This window comes from Tenrec ecaudatus, chromosome 15 (genome assembly GCF_050624435.1).
Source record: "Tenrec ecaudatus isolate mTenEca1 chromosome 15, mTenEca1.hap1, whole genome shotgun sequence".
In the NCBI taxonomy this organism is placed as follows: domain Eukaryota; kingdom Metazoa; phylum Chordata; class Mammalia; order Afrosoricida; family Tenrecidae; genus Tenrec; species Tenrec ecaudatus.
The window spans coordinates 50,409,331-50,429,433 of NC_134544.1; the positions used below are offsets into that span (position 1 = coordinate 50,409,331).

The 20,103-nt window shown below is 39.9% G+C and overlaps 1 protein-coding gene and 1 non-coding gene across 2 annotated transcripts in view; both read right to left on the reverse strand.

The window, feature by feature from the left end:
• TAF4B (TATA-box binding protein associated factor 4b) overlaps nucleotides 1-20,103 on the reverse strand; it is a 116,219-nt gene that overhangs the window by 24,567 nt on the left and 71,549 nt on the right. The window contains exon 14 of the mRNA XM_075532850.1: nucleotides 6,072-6,176. Within this exon, the coding sequence (XP_075388965.1) occupies nucleotides 6,072-6,176 (105 nt within the window). The remainder of the gene's footprint in view (nucleotides 1-6,071; nucleotides 6,177-20,103) is intronic.
• On the reverse strand, nucleotides 19,044-19,169 carry LOC142428410 (small nucleolar RNA SNORA20). Its single transcript, XR_012780315.1, has one exon. It is a non-coding gene; the product is annotated as a small nucleolar RNA SNORA20 (small nucleolar RNA).

Consider the following 20,103-nt stretch of genomic DNA (forward strand, 5'->3'; position numbering starts at 1 on the left):
TCTTACCACACCAGACTGGAGTTCTTTCTCCTGAGGAAGTGCTGACCTTTAGGTTAGCAGCTGAGCATTTAACCATGGCACCACCAGGCTCCTTGGTCTATGGAGATGGGCGAAATTAAAGCAAGTCCATGTAAGGTGCAGAGTAGCATTTAACAGGTAAGATGGTCCGTGAGTGTCCAGGTGGACCCTTGGCTGTTGAGTAGATTTCTACTCACAGCGACGCATTAGGAGAGAATAATGCTGCCCGTGGGCGTTCTAAGGCTGTGAGTGTTTACGGGAGATAGCCTCTTCTTTCCCCAGCAGTGGGTTAGCAAGCAGCACAACGCTTTTATGGTTAGCACTCCAATGCTTTTCCTTGACTATGGTTTTTACAATGAACGCATTCATTATAGAGAAAGAGGCAGGAAGCTTAAAGAAATCACCAGTGAGCTGGGAAGAGTTGAGAGTGAAATAAAATTCTAAGTGAAAGAAAACAGACTGCAGACAGTAGCTTGGAGAAAGGGATGGGCATAAAACTCCTTCCCCATGAGGGCAACAGAGAGCACAGCCAAGGGCCCCTGAAAGGGGCGCAATCTTCATTTCTAATCCAATGAGGTACATGTTACCTTTAAAATCCAAAGGTTGGTCTCTCTTTTGTACTGAGAGAGGCCACATACACCAAGCTTTTATCCTGGACAGGAAAACTCAACATGTTCCAAGCCACTACTAAATTGCTGAAAAGTTCGCTAAGATGGCAAGGCCTACATTTCTCAGAATTATTAGTAACAAAATCTCTGGCATACAGATAACCTCACCAAAAGTAGCAACCATGGAGTTGCAACTTCTTACCAAATCCAATCAGCAAGACATCAATTTCATGGATCAATATAGTGTCCTGAAGAAAAAAGGTGGTGCTGTTGAGGTGGGTTTCAGTGAAGCTATACTGCCGACTCAACCAAAAATAAAAGGATTCTAAATGGACTTTACTAACAGATGGGAGGGGTCGCAGCAGGGAGTGGGGGTAACCCACATACACCCTAACATGCTAGATCAGTAGCTGCACACGAAATGCCAAAGGTTGCAATGACTTGCTCCAGCAACAAAACCACAGCAGGAACAACGCGATCAAAGTCACCATTCCACTAACCATGATAATCTATTCTCAATTTATTGCATGTGGAAGTTGGGCTGTGAATAAGGAAGACCAGAGAAGAATTGATGTCTTTGAAGGTGGTGCTGATGAAAAACATTACAAGCACCATGGACTGACAAAAGGACAAACATCTGTCTTGGAAGAAGTACTCCAGTGCTCCTTACAGGTAAGGAGGTGAGACTTTGTCTCATGTAATCGGGACATGTGGTCTTGAGAGACCAGTCCCTGGAAAAGGGCACCATGCATGGTAGAGTAGAGGGGCAATGAAAAAGAGGAAGGCCCTTAATAGAATGGACTGACCCAGAGACTGTAACAATGGGCGCAAGTACAGAAACAACTGTGAGGATGATGCAAGCCCTGGCAGTGTTCCGTGCTGCTGCGCATTAGGTCGCTATAGGCTGGAACCAACTTGACGGCATCTAAGACAAGATTATCAAACTCCAAAACCCATCTGTCTCCTCTGCAGGCTGGATAGGTGAGCCAAACAGGTGTGTGGTAGGCAACACTCCTAACTAAATCTTTCAAGTCCTTGATTATGGCTTCTGCAATCCCTCCAGGAAATGGTTCACTAAACAGTTAAGAGGCTATTGTAGTGGTTTCTACTCAACTTTCCTTCTTTTTTGGATCAGAGAATCCATGTGGGAATGTTGCCAGTTGTTGAGCAGGTCTACTCTATTATACATTTCAGAAATGTAGAAATAGCCATAGATTAAGTTCAGGGCCCCCAGTGACCTAGCTAAAACTCTACCAACTGATGGACTGCAGTGATGTTTTGGATCTTCTGGAATTCAAAGCCTGTGTTCAACAATTCCCCCAAATTAGTCCTCTTCCCCAATGCACACTCACCCTGATAAATGGCTACAGGTTGTTTGGAGGAGGCTAGGAGTTTCACAGTACAAATACTGACTGTATACCACAGTCGTTCTTCCTTAAAGAGATCTTACTTACCCTTCCTTCCTTCAAAGATCTTTGGGTCTGTGGACCTGGCTATGGTGGTCTCAGTCATATTCTTGGTCAACAGACTTAGAGTTCTTCTATTTATACAGAGCAAGAACATTTTAATAGCTTAACCGTCTATTTCATTTGAGCTACCACAATTAACTAGCCAATGCTAAAGATCTCTATAGCTTGGACCAAGGGTCCTCAAACTTTTTAAACAGGGGGCCAGTTCACTGTCCCTCAGACCCGTTGGAGGGCCGGACTATACTTTAAAAAAACAAAAACTAGTAACAAATTCTTATGCACACTGCACATATTTTATTTTGAAGTTAAAAAACAAAATGGGGCAAAAACACCTGGTGGCCTGGATAAATATCTAAGACAGGTTACATGTGGCCCGCGGGCCACAGTTTGAGGACCCCTGGCTTGGACTATTTGGATTCCTGCTTTGGCCTTGATGAAGCTTAACAACAATCAGACATATCTTGTCATTAGCAATTAAAGGTCACTAAAAGCTTCTGGTACCTGTTTTCTTATTAATATTTATAGATTGAGTGTTTCAAAGTGATTATCAGAAGATCTAAAAATAAATGTCTATTTTTAAGGCTGAGGAATTGTATTTTATGAATGTATTTCTTAGTTGTGAAGAGAGACAGAAAAACTGTTACCAATACTTGACATTCCTCTCTGAAGTATAATAAATAAAATGGAAGAGGGATATACTGGCCTCAAAAACAATAATTATTTTTATAAATTTTAATTTTCTAAATGCACTGCTAAGGAGTTTCAAAAAGCATTGTTTACTTTTATGTTCAAGAATCAGAATTAAAAAGCTAAGACTTTAATCTGATTCTAGATATATTCAAGGAATTTCAAAAATGGAAATGTGTCCCCATATACATACTATTTTATTTATGTCCTCCTTGCACTAATATGATACGTATTAATCTGATGGGCAAGAATCTGTCCTTGTAAAAACTGTTACAGGAAAATTTTCCCTAACACCAATCCCCAGAGTCAATGTAAACAGAGCTCAATTGATACCAAGCAACTCATGGATTGCAGTTAACAGCTGGACGATACTTGCACAGCCTCCTTTTCCCAACCTATTTTATGCCCTTGGATAAAATATTGATGCTATCAGTGGAATCGCGTTATACCCCAGGGGGAATGATTGATAATGTTTGTTTTTTATTTTTTTAATCATAAAATGATAATAAGACCACCAAAGTATACCAGAGGGTACATAACCCAAGGACAAGCAGATGGATTCTGGGCTCCCACTTCATTCTAGCCCCAATCCAAGAAGAGTTAGTTCTTATGTCATGGTCCTACTTGATACTTGCCTTCATGAAGTGATCACTGGAGCACTATCGTGATCACTGGTGCTACAGTAAGTGTGGTGAAGAAAGCAGATGGTGCCAGGCTATCAATTGGAATAGTGTCTGGGGTTTTAAAGGCTGTAGTCAATCAACTACGTGAGGTGTCAACCAAGTCCACATGAAAGAAACACACCACGCTGCGTGATTGATCCAAAGATGACAAATAACAGAATTCAAATATGATAACAGGAAAGACATCAGAGTTTAAATTGTAAACCTCCAATACATAAAAGGCTGTGGAGGCCAATGGAGGCCAAAATCCCTCTGCAGGGCACCTATCAGGATCAAGGCCTCTGGCAGATCCCCTCTAGCTACTACAATCAAGAGCCACGGACACGCTTACTATCAAGCAGAGAAGGCTCTAAACTTGATTACAGTGGCTGGAACTATAATATTAATATGATACCTGGTCAGTTGATCATCTTGACACATCCTGAATTTGCTCTACATTTAAATATTTCTCGCTTGTTTCAAGACAGAAATTTTCTCTCTGGTTTATTTTAGTATTTCTTTCTTCCTTTTTGTTTTTACCTCCCTGTTTGTTTTTATTGTTTGCTGGGTTTCCCAGTTTATGAAGCACAGAAATCAAAGATGCATAGAGACAATAACTGATGTAATAACTTACCAGGTGGGGGCACCTAGTGGGAATGGGGAGTAAGTAAAAAATAAGGGTGGGCGGAGAGTGACTAACTATGGAAGTATTTGTGAGCATTTTATATTAAACAACTATTGGGGGAGGAAGGAGACTCATAGTTGACTTTCGCATAATACAGGATCAATACTGTTAGGAGAAATTAGTAAAAGTATCACTTAGGATTGGGGATAACATGAGCAGTCACTAAACAGCCTTGTTGTCTCGCTGGCTAAATAAATGTTTTCTTCTCTTTAAAAAAAGAATGGAATGTGTCCACACATATTCTGAAGCCCCCTCACTTTCATCGACATGATCATTTCTTCATTTCAGTTGGCAAATGAACAATTTATAAAAAATGTACTAGGCCTGCCAATACGGTAATCACCGTGTAGCTGATGTGGTATCGTAAGTCACAGAGTTTTCATTAAAAATGACATTGATGACAATCTTTGAGTCTATGCAGTCATATCCTTCTGTTCTGAGTCATTAATATGAATCCGCCAAATCTTTCAAGTTGCTGTTACTAATTTGGTCCCATATAGACAATTACTCAAAGAGCATAAAGTTCAAGGTTGACCGTTTTTACAAGCTAAGCTTGGTTTTATGTATATTTATCCGTATAGACTCAGATTCTTCTTACAACCAAACAATAGTCGGTGGTATCTACTGTGCTTTGCCAGGGCCACAGGTGACAGTAGTTAGTACTATTTACTCTCACATACTGAGAATGCTGAGAAAATTCAAGGGTAAATCTACATGAGGCCAATTAATATGTACACTGAACATTATCAGTTGTTTATAAGGATAGCAACAGTTTTGGTTTATTATAACAGAAAAAAATAAAGGACAAGGACCTAAAAATAATTTCTCCAATCTAACAACAAAAATGGAAATCGCTGGATGTTAGTTACTAAGGTTGATTTTAAAAATTGTACTTTCCTTTTTAAAAACCATCATGCTACTTAATCTTTGACACTGAATGCTCGCTGCTTTAAGAGAGGAAAACTGAATTTTTACTAAAGAAATCATTTTCAAAGTAACAGTTTCCACTCTTACTCCCCTCTGGAATTACAGTCTATCTCTCTGGGCTAGCAAACTGAAATGAAGCAATGCTTAGCGACTGTACAGGACAGCGCAGAGCTGCTCCTGAGGGCTTCGGGGATGGCAAATCTTTACGGGAGCATTTATCCTCCTTGCTCCCCAGGGAACGGCTAGTACGTTCGGACTTCTCAAAGACGATCACCGGGCTTATTACGAAGTTAAGAAAACTGAAGACTGCAATGTGGGAAGAAAGTCAGGAAAGCTGAGCTCAGAAACTTTTTCATCACAATGCACCTGCTCATTCTTTGAGGCTATCCAGGGCGGCCCTATGGGTCTTTCGTTCGTAACCTACCCCTTCACACTGTAGCCCTTATTGTGCCCCCTCAGGCTTCTTTGTTCCTCAGGCTCAAAAGAGCATTGATTTGTGTTCCCTGAGGATAAAAATCAAGGAGCAGAAAATTCTCTGAGAAGGGATAGAGAGATAGGCACACTCCCCTCAGAAATGTGAAAGACGTACAAGGAGGAGATGTTGAGAAAAAACAGCTTCACATATGGATAGTTTTGTTTAATAAAGGTGCCTATAATTTTCTTGCGTACTTTCTGGCTTACTCTTGTCATCAGAACTCATGGACAAAATAGGACAAATGAATCAGTATTAACAGATAAGTTGGATTTGATAGGAAAAATGCACAGAAATTTTTTTAAAAACTGAGATGATGGGAAATCAATTATGATAGAAGAAAACAGGACAGGATGGAGTGTGGAATACAGGAAAAAGTTACGATTAGGCTCAAGGTAACGTACTTCTTAAAGCCAAACAAAAATTTGGTAAGAGTTTTATGAAGCAAGATTGTGCAAGACAGCCTAAACTATTTCCGTGTATTTGCTTCATATTTGGCTTGCATTCTTGACATGAAAAATGAAATAATAAACAATTAAATACCTCATTTCCAGCTTCAAATGGTCTCTTTTTCCTTGGTCCAATAGCTGCGAGAGCTGTGAGGTTGGCATCTCTGTGCTGTATCTGTGCGAGCTCCAACTGCTGTAACTGGAAGAGGGACGGAAAAAGGGAGAAAAAATATATCAATGTTTACACACAGCCATGTTCAGAGGGAGAATTAAATTGATCACTAAGGCTCCTTCTGGATTCTTTCACAAACAAAGTTACAGTGTAGAACATGTACTAGATTCCTCTATCAGCCAACAGCACATTGCTGGACTTCCCTCCACCAACCACCCTGCTAGGCCCCAGTATCTTAAGGGTGTAAGCAGAATTCAAGGAAGGAGGAAGTACAGGGTGGAAAAGGGAGTAAAAGATATCTACAGCTTATCTCTCCCCAGGTTGAACACAGGTCAGAAATGCCTGAAGAGTAAGTCGAACAAGAGGCTGAAGAGATAACAAAATCACAGTCAACCTTTTCAGATGAAAAAAAAAATATCTTAAGAGAAAAATGTTTGTATATCAAATCAATTGACATATCAATTTTACCTCTCATAATCACATTGAAATATATATAAATTATATAATAACATGAAAAACCTGAATATAGCCCCTTTTTCTGGAGATAGTGAGGTGCAAAGCAATTAAGAAATCACCATAAAAGGCATTCCAATAGTTTATGGTACAAATGAATCCAGAGTCAGGTGTCCTTTAATTTTTTTCATCATGTCACACTTTGTCATTTTCTTTCTTTTTTTAAATTTAATAAATCTTTTTATTGGGGCTCATACAACTCATCACAATCCATACATACATCAATTGAGTAAAGCACCCTTATACATTCATTGCCCTCGTCATTCTCAAAATTAGCCTTCCACTTGGGTTCCTGGAATCAGCTCGTTTTCCTTTTTTTCCCCTCCCGCTCACTACCCTCTCCCCCCTTCCCTCTTAATAGTTTATAAATAATTATTTTATCTTATCTTACACTGCCCGGCGTCTCCCCTCACCCACCTTCCCATTGCCCATCTCCCAGAGAAGAGGTTACACATAGATCTCCAAGATCGGTTCTCCCTTTCTACATCCCCTTCCCTCCTGGTGTCGCCACTCTCACCGCTGGTGTTGAGGGGTTCATCCGTCCTAGATTCCCTGTGTTTCCAGATCCCTACTGCACCGCTGTGCATCCTCTGGTATAACCAGGTCCATAAGGTAGAAATGGGATCATGATAATTGGGAAGGGAGGAAGCATTTAAGAACTAGAGGCAGATTTTGAGTTTCATTGTTGCTACACTGAACCTTGAGTGACTCATCTCCTCTCTACTACCCCTCTGCAAGGGATGTCCAACCGTCTACCGATGGGCATTGGGTCCCCATCACGCACTCCCCCTCATTCACGGTGATATGATTCCCCCCCCACCACCGCCGCCTTTGCTGTTTGAGACCTGGTCCCCTCTGCCCTTCACGATCACACATGTTAGTGTGATGCTTCCGTGTGGGCTTTGTTGCTTCTAGGCTAGATGGCCGCTTGTTTACTTTCAAGCCTTTAAGTCCCCAGACGCTGTATCTCTCAATAGCCGGGCACCATCAGCCTTCTTCACCACACTTGCTTATGCACACATTCATCTTGAGCATTTATGTGAGGAAGGTGATCATACAATGATGATTTTTGTTCCTTGGTGTCTGCTACCTGATCTGTTCAACACCTTGTATTCACTTAGGCTGTGTGCTTCTTCTCTGTGGGCTTTGTTGCTTCCGAGCTAGATGGCCGCTTGTTTGCCTTCAAGCCTTTAAGACCCCAGACGCTATACTTTTGATAGCCGGGCACCATCAGCTTTCTTCACCACATTTGCTTATGCACATGTTTGTCTTCAGCAATCGTGTCGGGAAGGTGGGTATCATGGAATTGCAGTTTAGCTGAGCAAGGTGCTATTGTACTGAGGAAGTGTGCATGAGGACGCCCAATGTCCACCTGCTACCCTACTACTGAACCTATAAATATATGCACATAGGTCTATTTCCCCCATAATCATAAATATATTTACATATGTACATGTCTGTATTTAGGCTTCTCTGTATGCCCTTTGTCTCCTACTCCTTTCCTCTATTTCCTTACACTTTCCTCCTGTCCCACTACCATGGTTCAGCCTTCATTCTGGTTTCAGGAATTCCTCTCAGTCATTTTCAAATTAAAAAAGCATACTCTGTGTTTATCTTCATAGCAAGCTGTAGTGATTTTGGTACACAACTTTGGTCATACTTAATACAGAATGCCCTAGAACTATATTCTTTTAGCTAATAACCAAGTTCTTGGGCAAAAATGCCCAGGAGTAGTCTTTATGACTTATTAAAAGGCATATGGATAGAACAGGAAAGCTAGAAAACAAATTCATGACAGAAGTATCATTTCATCAAGGCTTGACAGGTTGTCAAGTGGCGGTCTTCAAAAAAAATGCTTCTAAGATTTTCTAGAAGAAAAGAATGCTTGATTTTTATCAACACAAGGTGCTTGGATAGTCTAATATTCAAATAAGATCATACTTTAAAGAAGTTAAACCACGAGAAACCTGTTAGGTTATAGAGACTTAATGTAAGAATATTCTCTTAAAAAGAAACACTAACCACATGTTTAGCATAAGCACAATGAAAAAAGGAAACAGGTCATGGTGAAATCATTCAAGGAGATACAAACTAATCATACTTTAAGATCAAGGATAAGCCATAGCATAAATAATAGAATTTGCAGTAAAGCAAAAAGAAGCTAACTGAAGAAAGTGAACTAATAATCACTTTTCCATTTGCTCTACAAGTTACAGAGCAAACATTCTCCTTTTAAACTGAATTTACTTATACATGAAGCCCTGGTGGCTGCTAACCACAAGGTTGGTAGTTCAACCCCATCAACTGCTCTGTGAGAGAAAGATGAGGCTTTCTGCTCCTGTAAAAGACTAACAGCCTTGGTCATTCTACTCTGCTCTTTGAGTCAGAATTAACTTGAAGGCAGTAAATTAGGTTTTACTTATAAAATGTTAGAAGAGTATTTCAGAGATTACAGAATGTCTTTTTGCTTGTGTTAACCTTTTAAACAATCTTACAGCTTAAGAGTCTGAGGTTGTCACAATCCAGAACTTTATAAGTGATAGAATAAACCAAGAACTCATTGCCACTGAGTTAAGGCCAACTCAGAGAGAACTTAAAGGGCAGGGTAGAAATGCCTCTGTGAGTTTCCAAGACTAACTCTTTATGGGAGTAGAAAGTCCAGTCTTTCTCCCGAGGGGCGACTGGTGGCTTCAAACTGAAGGCCTTGTGGCTAGCAGCCCGTCCTGTAACCCACCGTGTAACCACTAGGCCAACAGGGCTCCTAGGTGACAGATGGGCTTTAGTTAATCCACCTCGCAGCACCTATCAGACAGCAAGCTGGGTTTCTAAGTCCTCCTCTGCAAGGAAATGGTGGCGGCAGGATAGTCACAAAAATGAAAGGCTTTTAGAAACTGGTTACTCTCTAGTGTTCCCTTTTCCTATAAAATAAAGTATTGTCTCCTACCTCACAAACTACACTTTGGTTTCCTATATTTTCATATACAGTGTTCTAGAAATTCTTACAAAACGCTCAACAGAAATGGAAACCATAGTTTTATTTGGCTCTGAATTTACAACAAAGTTTCTTAAAAAGCCTGCAGCCTGACCCGCACAACAGAGAAAAAGAAATCACTTCTAACTGGAAGTTCTGGGCACTGATGCAGGGAAGGCGCACACAGTGGATGGAGACAAGCACGCTTGCTTCAGTAAGAGCAGTTAGCCATCAAGCCTTCTGTGGAAGTAGGATTTCAGTTGCCCATCATTTGGGCCTTCAACTCCTTTGGATTCCTAATGTCAAACTAATGGGGAGTTCTCAAGATTCGCTCAATATCTGAAGGTTAATTCAGAATTTATACAATTATCGAGCAGTAACACTGATTTATTTCAAGGATAGAAACCGAGAAATTTAAATACATCTATGGATTATATCATCAGTAGTCAGGATACAGAGCAGTTCCATTACTCCCAAGAAACCCTCTTGTGTTATTTATAGTCAAATCCCTGATCCACCACCTCAAAGGCCTAAAAACCACTGGATTTCTCCATCGCCATAGTCTTTTCTTTCAGAGAAAATCAAAATAAACCCCATTGCCATCGAGTCGAATCCATCTCAGTGACAAACTCTACAGAGCTGCTGTGCACCCGGGGCTGCGATCTCAAGGAAAGCAAACTGTCACATCTTTTTCACATGGATAGACTAGTGGGTTTGAACAATCGACCATTTCGTTCACAGCCAAGTGTGTAATGAATGTGCCACCAGGCTCGTCGTTGTCCTTTAGAGATTGGCATATAATGAAACCATATGCTATGTAACCGTCTGAGACTTGCCAGCTCCCTTCACTCCACAGAATGCACCTGAGGTTCGGTCATGTTGTAACAGTTCACTCATTTGATTGATAGTGCTATTTCATTGAAAGGAAGGACAACAGTTTGCTTATTTGTTTTGTTGTAGGCCACTTCTAATTATGGGCAATTAAGTATAAAACTGCTTTAAGAGAACATTTGCATGTTCTGTGGGAAATTAAACTTTATTATTTCCTATAGTAAATACCTCAGAGAAAGATTGCTAGGTCACATGGAAATTGCCAGGCTTTACAGGAAACTACCAAACTAGTTTTCCAGGTGGCGGTACCTTTGTTCACTGTCATCAATGTCTGAGGGGACTGAGAGGTAAGGAGTGGGGTTTTCACTGCCAGGTCCATGAACGATGATGGTAAATTTAATTTTTCATGTGCTTACTTGCCAAAAATATACCCTAATTGGTCAAGTGTCTTTAAATCTGTTGCTCATTTTCCAGTTAGGTTTTCTTCATGTTGAGTTCTAGAGTTCTTTACATATTCTGTCAGGTAAGTGCTACTTTGCAAATATCATGTACCGGCTTGTTCTTCAGTTCTCTCAGCCATATCATTCACAGAGCATAAGGTAATTTTTATTTTTGTTTCAAATTTTTTTAAAGTCAATTTTACTCACCATTTTTCTTTTATAACTCATGCTTTGCGGGTCATGTCAAAGAACTCATTGCTAAATCCCAAATCACAAAGTTTTTCTCCATTTTTTTTCTTCCCCTACGTTTATCATTTAACATTTTAAAAGACCTGAAATTTAGGTTAAGGTTCATTTTTTTAACACATGAGTGTCATTCAATATCATCTGTTGAAAAAAAAACTAAGCTTGAGAACGAGCGGGTTGGAGCAGAGACCCAAAGCCCATCTGTAGACAGTGGAACATACGCCCATAGAGTCACAGGAAAGGGAGGAGTCAACCAGGGCACCGATGAAACACATAATATTCCTGGGGTTCCTTGAGGCTAACTCACCCCCCACTATCACGACCCCAGTGTGACCTCCCATTTTGGACTAGACCAGAGCATGCACACAGGTATAGATAAGATAAAATCTCACGACACACGGAATCCAGGAAATGGAATGGGAACACTGATACCAGAAGGGTAGGAGGAAGGCGGGGAGAGGGGAGGAAGGGGAAACGGATTGCAATAATCGACACACATAACCACACACCCCCCTCCAGGGGGAAATAACAGAAACCATGGGGCAAGGGAGACAGCAGTTGGTATGATATGAAAATAATTTATAATCTATCAAGGGGTTATGAGGATGGTGGGGAAGGGAAGAGGAGCTGATACCACGGGCTCAACAGAAAGTAAATGTCTAGAAACAAATGATGGCAACATATGTAAAAATATACTGGATAAAATTGATGTATGGATTGTAGTAAGAGTTGTAAGAGCCCCCAATAAAATGATCTTTGAATTAAAAAACCTGTCCAAGTATTTCATTTTAACTCATGCCAAGGTATGTGCCATACAGTTGGAAGCTGGCCAAGTGAGAAGACTGAAAAAGAAAGGATGCATTTTCAATTGTGGTGTCGGTGATGAGTGTTGGAGATATCATGCAGTATCAGAAGAAGAAGAAATCTGTCTTGAAGAAGGACAGTAAAGGCGGTGGGACGTCATACATCTTACTTACTCTGGACGAGCTATCCTAAGGGCACGTGTCCTTGAAGAAGAATATCACATTGGGTAGTGTAGAAGATCAGAAAAAGGGCTTCGGGAGATAGGTTTAGTGACTGCAAAAAGGGGCTCCAACAGAAAGGATTGCAAGGATGGTGTACAGGCAAGGAGCATTTTGTACTGTCATACACAGGATCGCCAAGACAAAGAACCAACTTAACAGCACCTAACCACATTTCCATTTCAGAGGGGCTATTGCAAATGACATTATTAAAATTTCAGCTTCCAATTATACTTTAATGGCACTTAGAAATATGACTAAGTATTGACCTTACATTCTTAACTCTTTAAAAAACTGCCATTTTCTATATGGATACACTATTTAAGGAGCCTTGGTGGTGCAATAATGGGTAAGCTGTGAACTCTTAACTGAAAGGTCGGTGGTTCAAACCCACTAACTGGTCTTCAATAGAAAGATGAGGCAGCCTGCTTCTGTAAAAATGTACAGCCTCTTGAACATAAACAAGCGGCCATCTAGCTCAGAAGCAACAAAGCCCACATGGAAGAACACACCAGCCTGTGTGATCGCGTGGTTCCGAAGGGATCAGTTATCAGGCACCAAAGAACAAAAAATCATATCATTGGCTGCACACCTCCATGATACGATCGCTGAAGACAAATGGGTGCATAAGCAAATGTGGCGAAGAAAGCTGATGGTGCCCGGCTATCAAAAGAGATAGTGTCTGGGGTCTTAAAGGCTTGAAGGTGAACAAGTGGCCATCTAGTTCAGAAGCAATAAAGCCCACATGGAAGAAGCACACCAGCCTGTGCAATCACGAGGTGCCAAAGGGACCAGGTATAAGGCATCATGCAAAAAAAAGAATATATACACATATATATATATACCATAGTGAATGAAGGGGAAAGTGCAGAGTGGAGGCCCAAAGCCCATTTGTTGGCCACTGGAGATCCCCTCATAGAGGGGTTTAGGAGAGGAAATGGGTCAGTCAGGGTGCGATGTAGTACCGATGAAGAACACAGCTTTCCCCCAGATCCTGGATGCTTCCTCCCCCCAACTACCATGATCCGAATTCTACCTTGCAGGACTGGATAGGGCAGAGATTGTACACTGGTGCATATGGGAGCTGGAGGCAAATCCAGGGTGGACGATACCTTCAGGACCAGGGGTGTGAGGGGCGATGCTGGGAGAGTGGAGGGTGAGTGGGTCGGAAAGGGGGAACTGATTACAAGGATCCACATGTGACCTCCTCCCTGGGAGAGGGATGGCAGAGAAGGGGGGGAAGGGAGACTCCGGATAGGGAAAGATATGACAAAATAACAATCTATAAATTATCAAGGGCTCATGAGGGAGGGGGGAGTGGGAAGGGAGGGGAAAAAAAGAGGACCTGATGCAAAGGGCTTAAGTGGAGAGCAAATGCTTTGAAAATGATTAGGGCAAAGAATGTATGGATGTGCTTTACACAATTGATGTATGTATATGTGTGGATTGTGATAAGAGTTGTATGAATCCCTAATAAAATGTAAAAAGAAAATGATTAGGGCAAAGAATGTACAGATGTGCTTTACACAATTGATGTATGTATATGTATGGATTGTGATAAGAGTTGTATGAGCCCCTAATAAAATATTTTTTTTAATGTACAGCCTCAATAGAAGTTGGTATATTTTTGAGGGGGTAGAGGAATGTATTTAATCATGCTATCTATAAATGACAGCAAACCATTAGCTGCCACCGTTGATCTTGATTGACAGTGGCCCCAGGTGTGTCAGGGCTGTTTTCCATGCTTGGCCTCTCCAGAAGCAGATCGCCAGGTTGTCTCCCAAGGAATCCTGGGTGAACTCAAACCTCCAATTTCTCAATTAGCAGCAAAGTTTGTTCACTTTTAACACTATCGGTGACTCCATAATTTGCAAATAAGGGGCAGCTTTTTATCTTCTCCATTCTCCAAAAAGGTATAGCCTTTCCTTCTTCTTCTTTTTTTTTTTTTTTGCTTTATTGTACTGGCTAAGACTTATAGATTATTATTATGAACACAGTGACTAGTAGTGGAAGCAGCCATTCTAGTGCTCTTCATAATCTCTGAAATAAAGTCTATTGTCAGTAAGAACATTATATATATATATTAGCGGGGAGTTTTTTATACCTGCCCTTCATCACACTGAGGAAGTTCCTTCTATTCCTAGAGTGCTAAGGCTAAAAAACAAATAAGCAAGCAAAAAAACGTTTTTAAAAATCATTAATGAATGCTGAATTTTGGGAAATACTTTTTCTATATCAATTGATATCATCATGTGGCTTTTCTCTTGTAGAATGCTAAAATAGAGGATTATATTGACTTATTTTCAAATATCTAACACCACAATTGCAGTTCCAAAGCTAACCCATTTAGTCACGGTGGATTATTATTTTCAACATATTCCTACTGTAACTTGCTAATATTTTGCTGAGAATTTTTGTATCTAATCATGATACAAAAGAGATACTGGTATGTATTTTTCTTGATGTGTAATGTCCCTAATTTTGGTATACGGGCTTATAAATTAATTTGGAAATATTTTTATACCTTCTATTTTCTGGAAGTGCTTATACAGAAGTGGTGCTAATTCTTTTGGGTCTGCTTGTTAAGAGTTATTGAGCTAAAAGTTTGTGCCTGGAGATTTCTTTATTGGAAGGCTTTAACGTCAAATTAATTTTACTTAATAATTATATGCCAACTGAAGTTATCTACTTTATTTTGGCTAGTTTTGGAAGCTTATACTTTTCAAGAAATTGGTTGTTTAAATTTTAAATTGTCAGAGTCTGCCATAGAGTTCTTCCCTGAATTATATTTTTGACATCCACAGAACCTGTAGTGATAGCTCATCTCTTATTCCTGCTACTACGAGATTTATCATTCATTCATTCATTGATTCTTTTTAGAAATATATTAATTTTGCAGCTTTTTCTTTTCTTACCATTCTTACAGCCCTTTTTTTCTTCTTTTGGGTGTGTATTGCTCCTTTTCTGATTTCTTAAGGTGAAAGCTTAGTGATTTAAGAACTTGCTTTTTTTCTCATATAATGCTGACATCAATTTCCCTCCACTAACTGCTTTAGCTATACTGCACAGGTTTTAACATTTTCATTTTTGTGTAGTATAAAGAAAAATTTCAAGGTTTCTTTGCTAACCCATAAATTTTTTTAGATGTTGCTGTTATGGTCTGTAATGGAATTCTTGTTTAATCCCATTACTCCTAAAAACTATTATCTGTGTGGGTACAACTCTTTTGCATTTGTTAAGGGTTGTTTCATGAACCAAGATATGACCTACTGCTCCATGTGCTCATGAATAAAATGTACATCCTGTTGTTACATGGAGAATTTCCTAAAAGCCAACTGGATACAGTTGTCTATGTTTAGCCCTATAATCTTGCCCATTTTCTACCTACAGTTCTGTTTATTCCTGAGAGGAGCATTGAAAACTCCAACTGTAATTATGGATTTATCTCTTTCTCCTTTCAGTTCTATTTTTACTTCTGTTCTTAGGTGGACACATATTTAGGATCATCATATCTTCTTGGTGAATTAGTCCTTTTATCATCATGTAATGTCTCCATCTCTGCTATTTCCTTTGCTCTGAAGTCTACTTTGTGTGATACTAATGTAGTCTCTGTTATGTGTTTTCATTTCTCTTTTCTGGTCCTTTTACTTTAACTTAGCTTTTAAAAAAAAAAAACCCAAAACATTTGATTCAAGCCTCTTACCAGAATCCATCCATTTTGTCAAGCACATTGAATATATGTTACCATCATCCTTTTCAAAACATTTTCTTTCTACTTGAGCCCTTGGTATCCAGCCCATTTCCCCTCTCCCCTTCCTTCATGAATCCTTGATAATTTATAAAAAGTGGGGTTCTCCCTTCACCCACTTTTCTGTCGTTCATTCTCCTGGAGGCAGCTGGAGGTGTTATACATAGATTATTGAGATCAGTTTCCCCTTTCTCCACCCACCTTCCCCCTACCCCCCTGGTATCGCTTTACTTTTGATCAGATTTTGTAAAATAGTTTATTCTTAGGTCACTTAAACCACGTCCACTGCAATATTATCACTTTCATTATTGGTCCTGAGGGGTTTATGTGTCCTGGATTCCCTGTGTTGTGAGGTCTTATCTGTACCCATGTACATGCTCTGGTACACTTAGCTTTATCATTACACTTGAACTGAGTCTCTCATATAGCTGTTGCAACTTTTTAATTCATTCTTACAATACCTGCCATTTAATAAGTATATTTAGACTACTACCAAATATAGTAATTAGTGGTTAGATTTAGTAACATCACTTCAATTATTTGCTTTGTGTGTGTGATCCCTGTTAACAGAAATTCTGTGTCCTATTACTATTTGCTTCAGGTTTGAACATTAATATTCCATTTTAAGATGCCTACTTTTATCATCTCTTTATATAATTTTTATATTAGCCTTCAGATTCAATAAACATACATGTTTTAGTTTCCCTGCAATCACTATTTTACTGGTTCAATTGAACAGTAGAGACCTAACCTTATCCGTATGTACATCCCTTTTGTTACAGCTGTTTTATATATTATATACAAATACCGTGAAATCCATGAATTTTTTTCAACCAAACATTTTAAGTAAATAGAAAGTAAAACAATAGTCTATTATATTTATCAGTTCTGTTGCTCTCCCTTCATCCTAATGGGCAATGCTTCTTTTTAGTGTCGTTTAACTTCAATCTGCAGAACTTCCTTAGGCTCTTCTTTTACAAGCCTGTTGGAAACAATTCTTTATTTCACTTTAATCCTGAAGAATATTTAACTGGATATAGAATTCCAAGTTGGATGACTGCTCTTTTCTCCCAGTACTTGAAAAAATGCTTTGTCCCCTTTTTTGGGTCTCCCTATAATTGGATGAAAAGTCCAGTTATTTGAATTATCGATACGCTATGGGACATAGGAAGCCCTAGTTGTGTCGGTGGTTAGGTGTTCAGCTGACTGAAGCTGCCAGTCACCTCACAGGGGAACATGGGGTAGTCTGCTCCCTTAAAGACATCCCTTGAAATCTCGAAAGGGCAGTTCTACTCTACCTGTAGGGTCGTTAGCAGTCAGAATCAGTTCAGTGGTAAGGGGTTTGGCTTTTAATTATTGGACTATGCCTTCTCCACTGGCTAAATTTATAGCTGTCAGAGATGAATTATGATAAAGACAAAATCTGGATTTCTTGAGGTTTGTCCTGTTTGAGGGTTTACTGAGCTACCTGACTTATGGGCTTATGCTTTTCTCCTAATTAGGGGTATTTTTAGCAATTACTTTTCAAAGACTATTTGCATCTTAGTACACTCTCTCTTCTCTTTCTGGGACGTTGATAAAACAAATGCCAGACCCAGAGGCTTTTCTTTTTAAAGTGGGGTAAGATAGTATATATTCCAAAATCTTTGCCAATTCCACCATTTTTCCATGCACCACCCAGGGACATTGCTAAGCTCATCATGTTTCTCAAATTATGCCACCAAACAGGAACTCATTGTGCCCGAAACAGTGGCCCGGACCGTCTTGCTCCCCTCCTAGCCACCACTGGCTAACCACTAAGTGCTGGTCTCTGTACATTTGGCCCAGTTCATATGTGAGGTCATACACATTTCATTCAACACAGTGCTCTCAAGGTTCTTCCATGTTGTACCATGTTTCCGGGCTTCCTTTCTTTTCTAGCCAAGCAGTGTCCCTTCGTGTGAATGTGCCACATTCTGGCTAGGTGGGCTTTTCCACTATTGGGAAGAATTCTGCAATGACTACTCTAACAGGCTTGTTTGCACTTCTGCTTTCAAGTTTGGGGAGTACAGACTGAGGACTGGGATAGCTGGGTTATTTGATGTTTGACTTGTTGAAGAGAAATTACTAGGCTGTTTCCCACAGAGGCTGTGCAGTTTCCCATGTCCCCCAGCAGTGGGTGACTTCCAGTTTCTCCGCACACTCACCGAAGTCACAGCCATTCCAGGAGTGGGACGGTAACTGACCGATGTTCTGATTTGCTAGCACCCTCTGGTGGCATTTCCAGTAAGCGATGAGATGAGACCGGCTAACTGCTTTCTGCTCCAGCAAAGATTTACAGCTTCAAAAACCCTTTCCAGAGTTGGTGTTAAACCAGGAAATGACTCCATTACGGTGGATTAGATATCATTTTCCCTTCTAAGCTTTACAATTTAAAAAGTGTAACTCAAATTAGAGATTTTTTATTTTCCTAATCACTTCAAAATGATTATTCAACCTGGTGACAGCATCTTGGGGACGAAATGTACTACATACTTTACTGGTGTTTTGGGTTTTTTTTTTAATCAGCAAATTCCAACATCTGTGATATTGGGATTGTCATCTGTCGATTATTTTTTTCCTGTGCAAGTTGAGAGTATCCTGGTTCTTCAGATTCCAAGTGATTTGGGGTTTTATCCGAGACAGTTTAAATATCAAGGCACATGAAAGGCCTTGGCTACACCCTTTGGAGAGCAGCGATGTTCTTGCTGAGCGCGCAGCCCCTTCAGGAGGACGACATGGAACCCGGCAGTGTTGTCGTCGTGGGTAGGGTTGCTCTGAGTCAAAGTGACACAGGGCGCCTAACAATAATTCCCTGACTTCAGGTGGAAGGCCGGGGGGTGATTTTCTTTCTTTCTTTTTATTCGTTGTAACTATTTTGCGTCTTTTGATTTAAGATTGCACTATTAAGACAACATGTGTATGTATGTGCTGTTTTCTTTTGTAGTTTTGGTAGTACATAGGATTTAAACTTGCTTTTTCCAGTGAACTTGGTAATTTTTGCAGTATTTTAAGTGATTATAAGCTTTGTGAATTTTAAAGTTTGGGCAATTAATTTTTCCAGATCATTTCGAGAATTCTACTTAATTTTTTCCTCTTTTTTTCCAATGTCCAGACCGCGCAGAAGAGAGAAAATGGTTTCATCTCAATTTGCAAGGGTCTCATCTATCCTATTCCATGCGTATAACTGCTCACATCACTGACAGACAATAGCAGCAAATCAATGGGAAAATTTTTTCCTCTTTTAAGTGTCTGTTGTGTTGAGGGTTTTTACTGTTATTTTTGTACCTCTGGCATTATTATTTGAAAATATGATAGATTCTAAAGCTGTCATGTACTTTATTTCTCTTAGATTCAAACAGCCTTAGTGATCACATTAGCTATTTTCATTTCTTCTAACAGAGTTCCTGTTGGGTGGGTGGCACACATAACCTTTTGAGAACCATGAATTTACCACTCAGTTTTTCCTCTGCCCTTTGGTTTCTGAGATTACTGGTTGTTTTCTATCTTACTTTGCTTCCAAAAGTTTATAGCAACATTGGACTGAAGATGACACCACTTCATATTTTTGCATCATTTATTACACATGCCAATCCCATGGTCTTCTGTGCCTTTTCAGTGTCTAGTTTTCTATAAATTATTTGCTTAGCATGGCCTCTCTTGACCACCTCAGTAATCACCGAGGTAATCTAGTCAAGTGTTTTGGGTCTTCTTTCAAGTTTAGAGGTATTTTGATTTGTACTTTCAAAAAGAGGCAAGTATAAGCCACCAATGACAATGAATCTGACATGACTGTAGGTCTTTTGCTCTTTGTAACACTTAACCTGAATTTCAAGAAAGCAGCCTGATCTTAGAGGCGCGCTGGTGGCATAATGGTTACATATTGGGCTGTTAACCACAAGGTGAGCAGTTCGAAACCACCAGCTGCTCCCATAAAGAGTGTTGGAAATTTACTGGGACAGTTCTACCCTGTTCTATAAGGTTGTTATCAATTGGCGTTGACTTGCTGGCACTGAGTTTGTTGTTTGTTTGGCCTGGTTTTAGAGGCCGTAATAAGAGAAATGACGGGTTCAACCTCTTCATTAGCCATAAAGGAAGGAGGGAAGATATTGCTTAAAAGAACCTGCATAGCCTGGTTGGTACCAGACTTTAGGCCAAAGTCTGT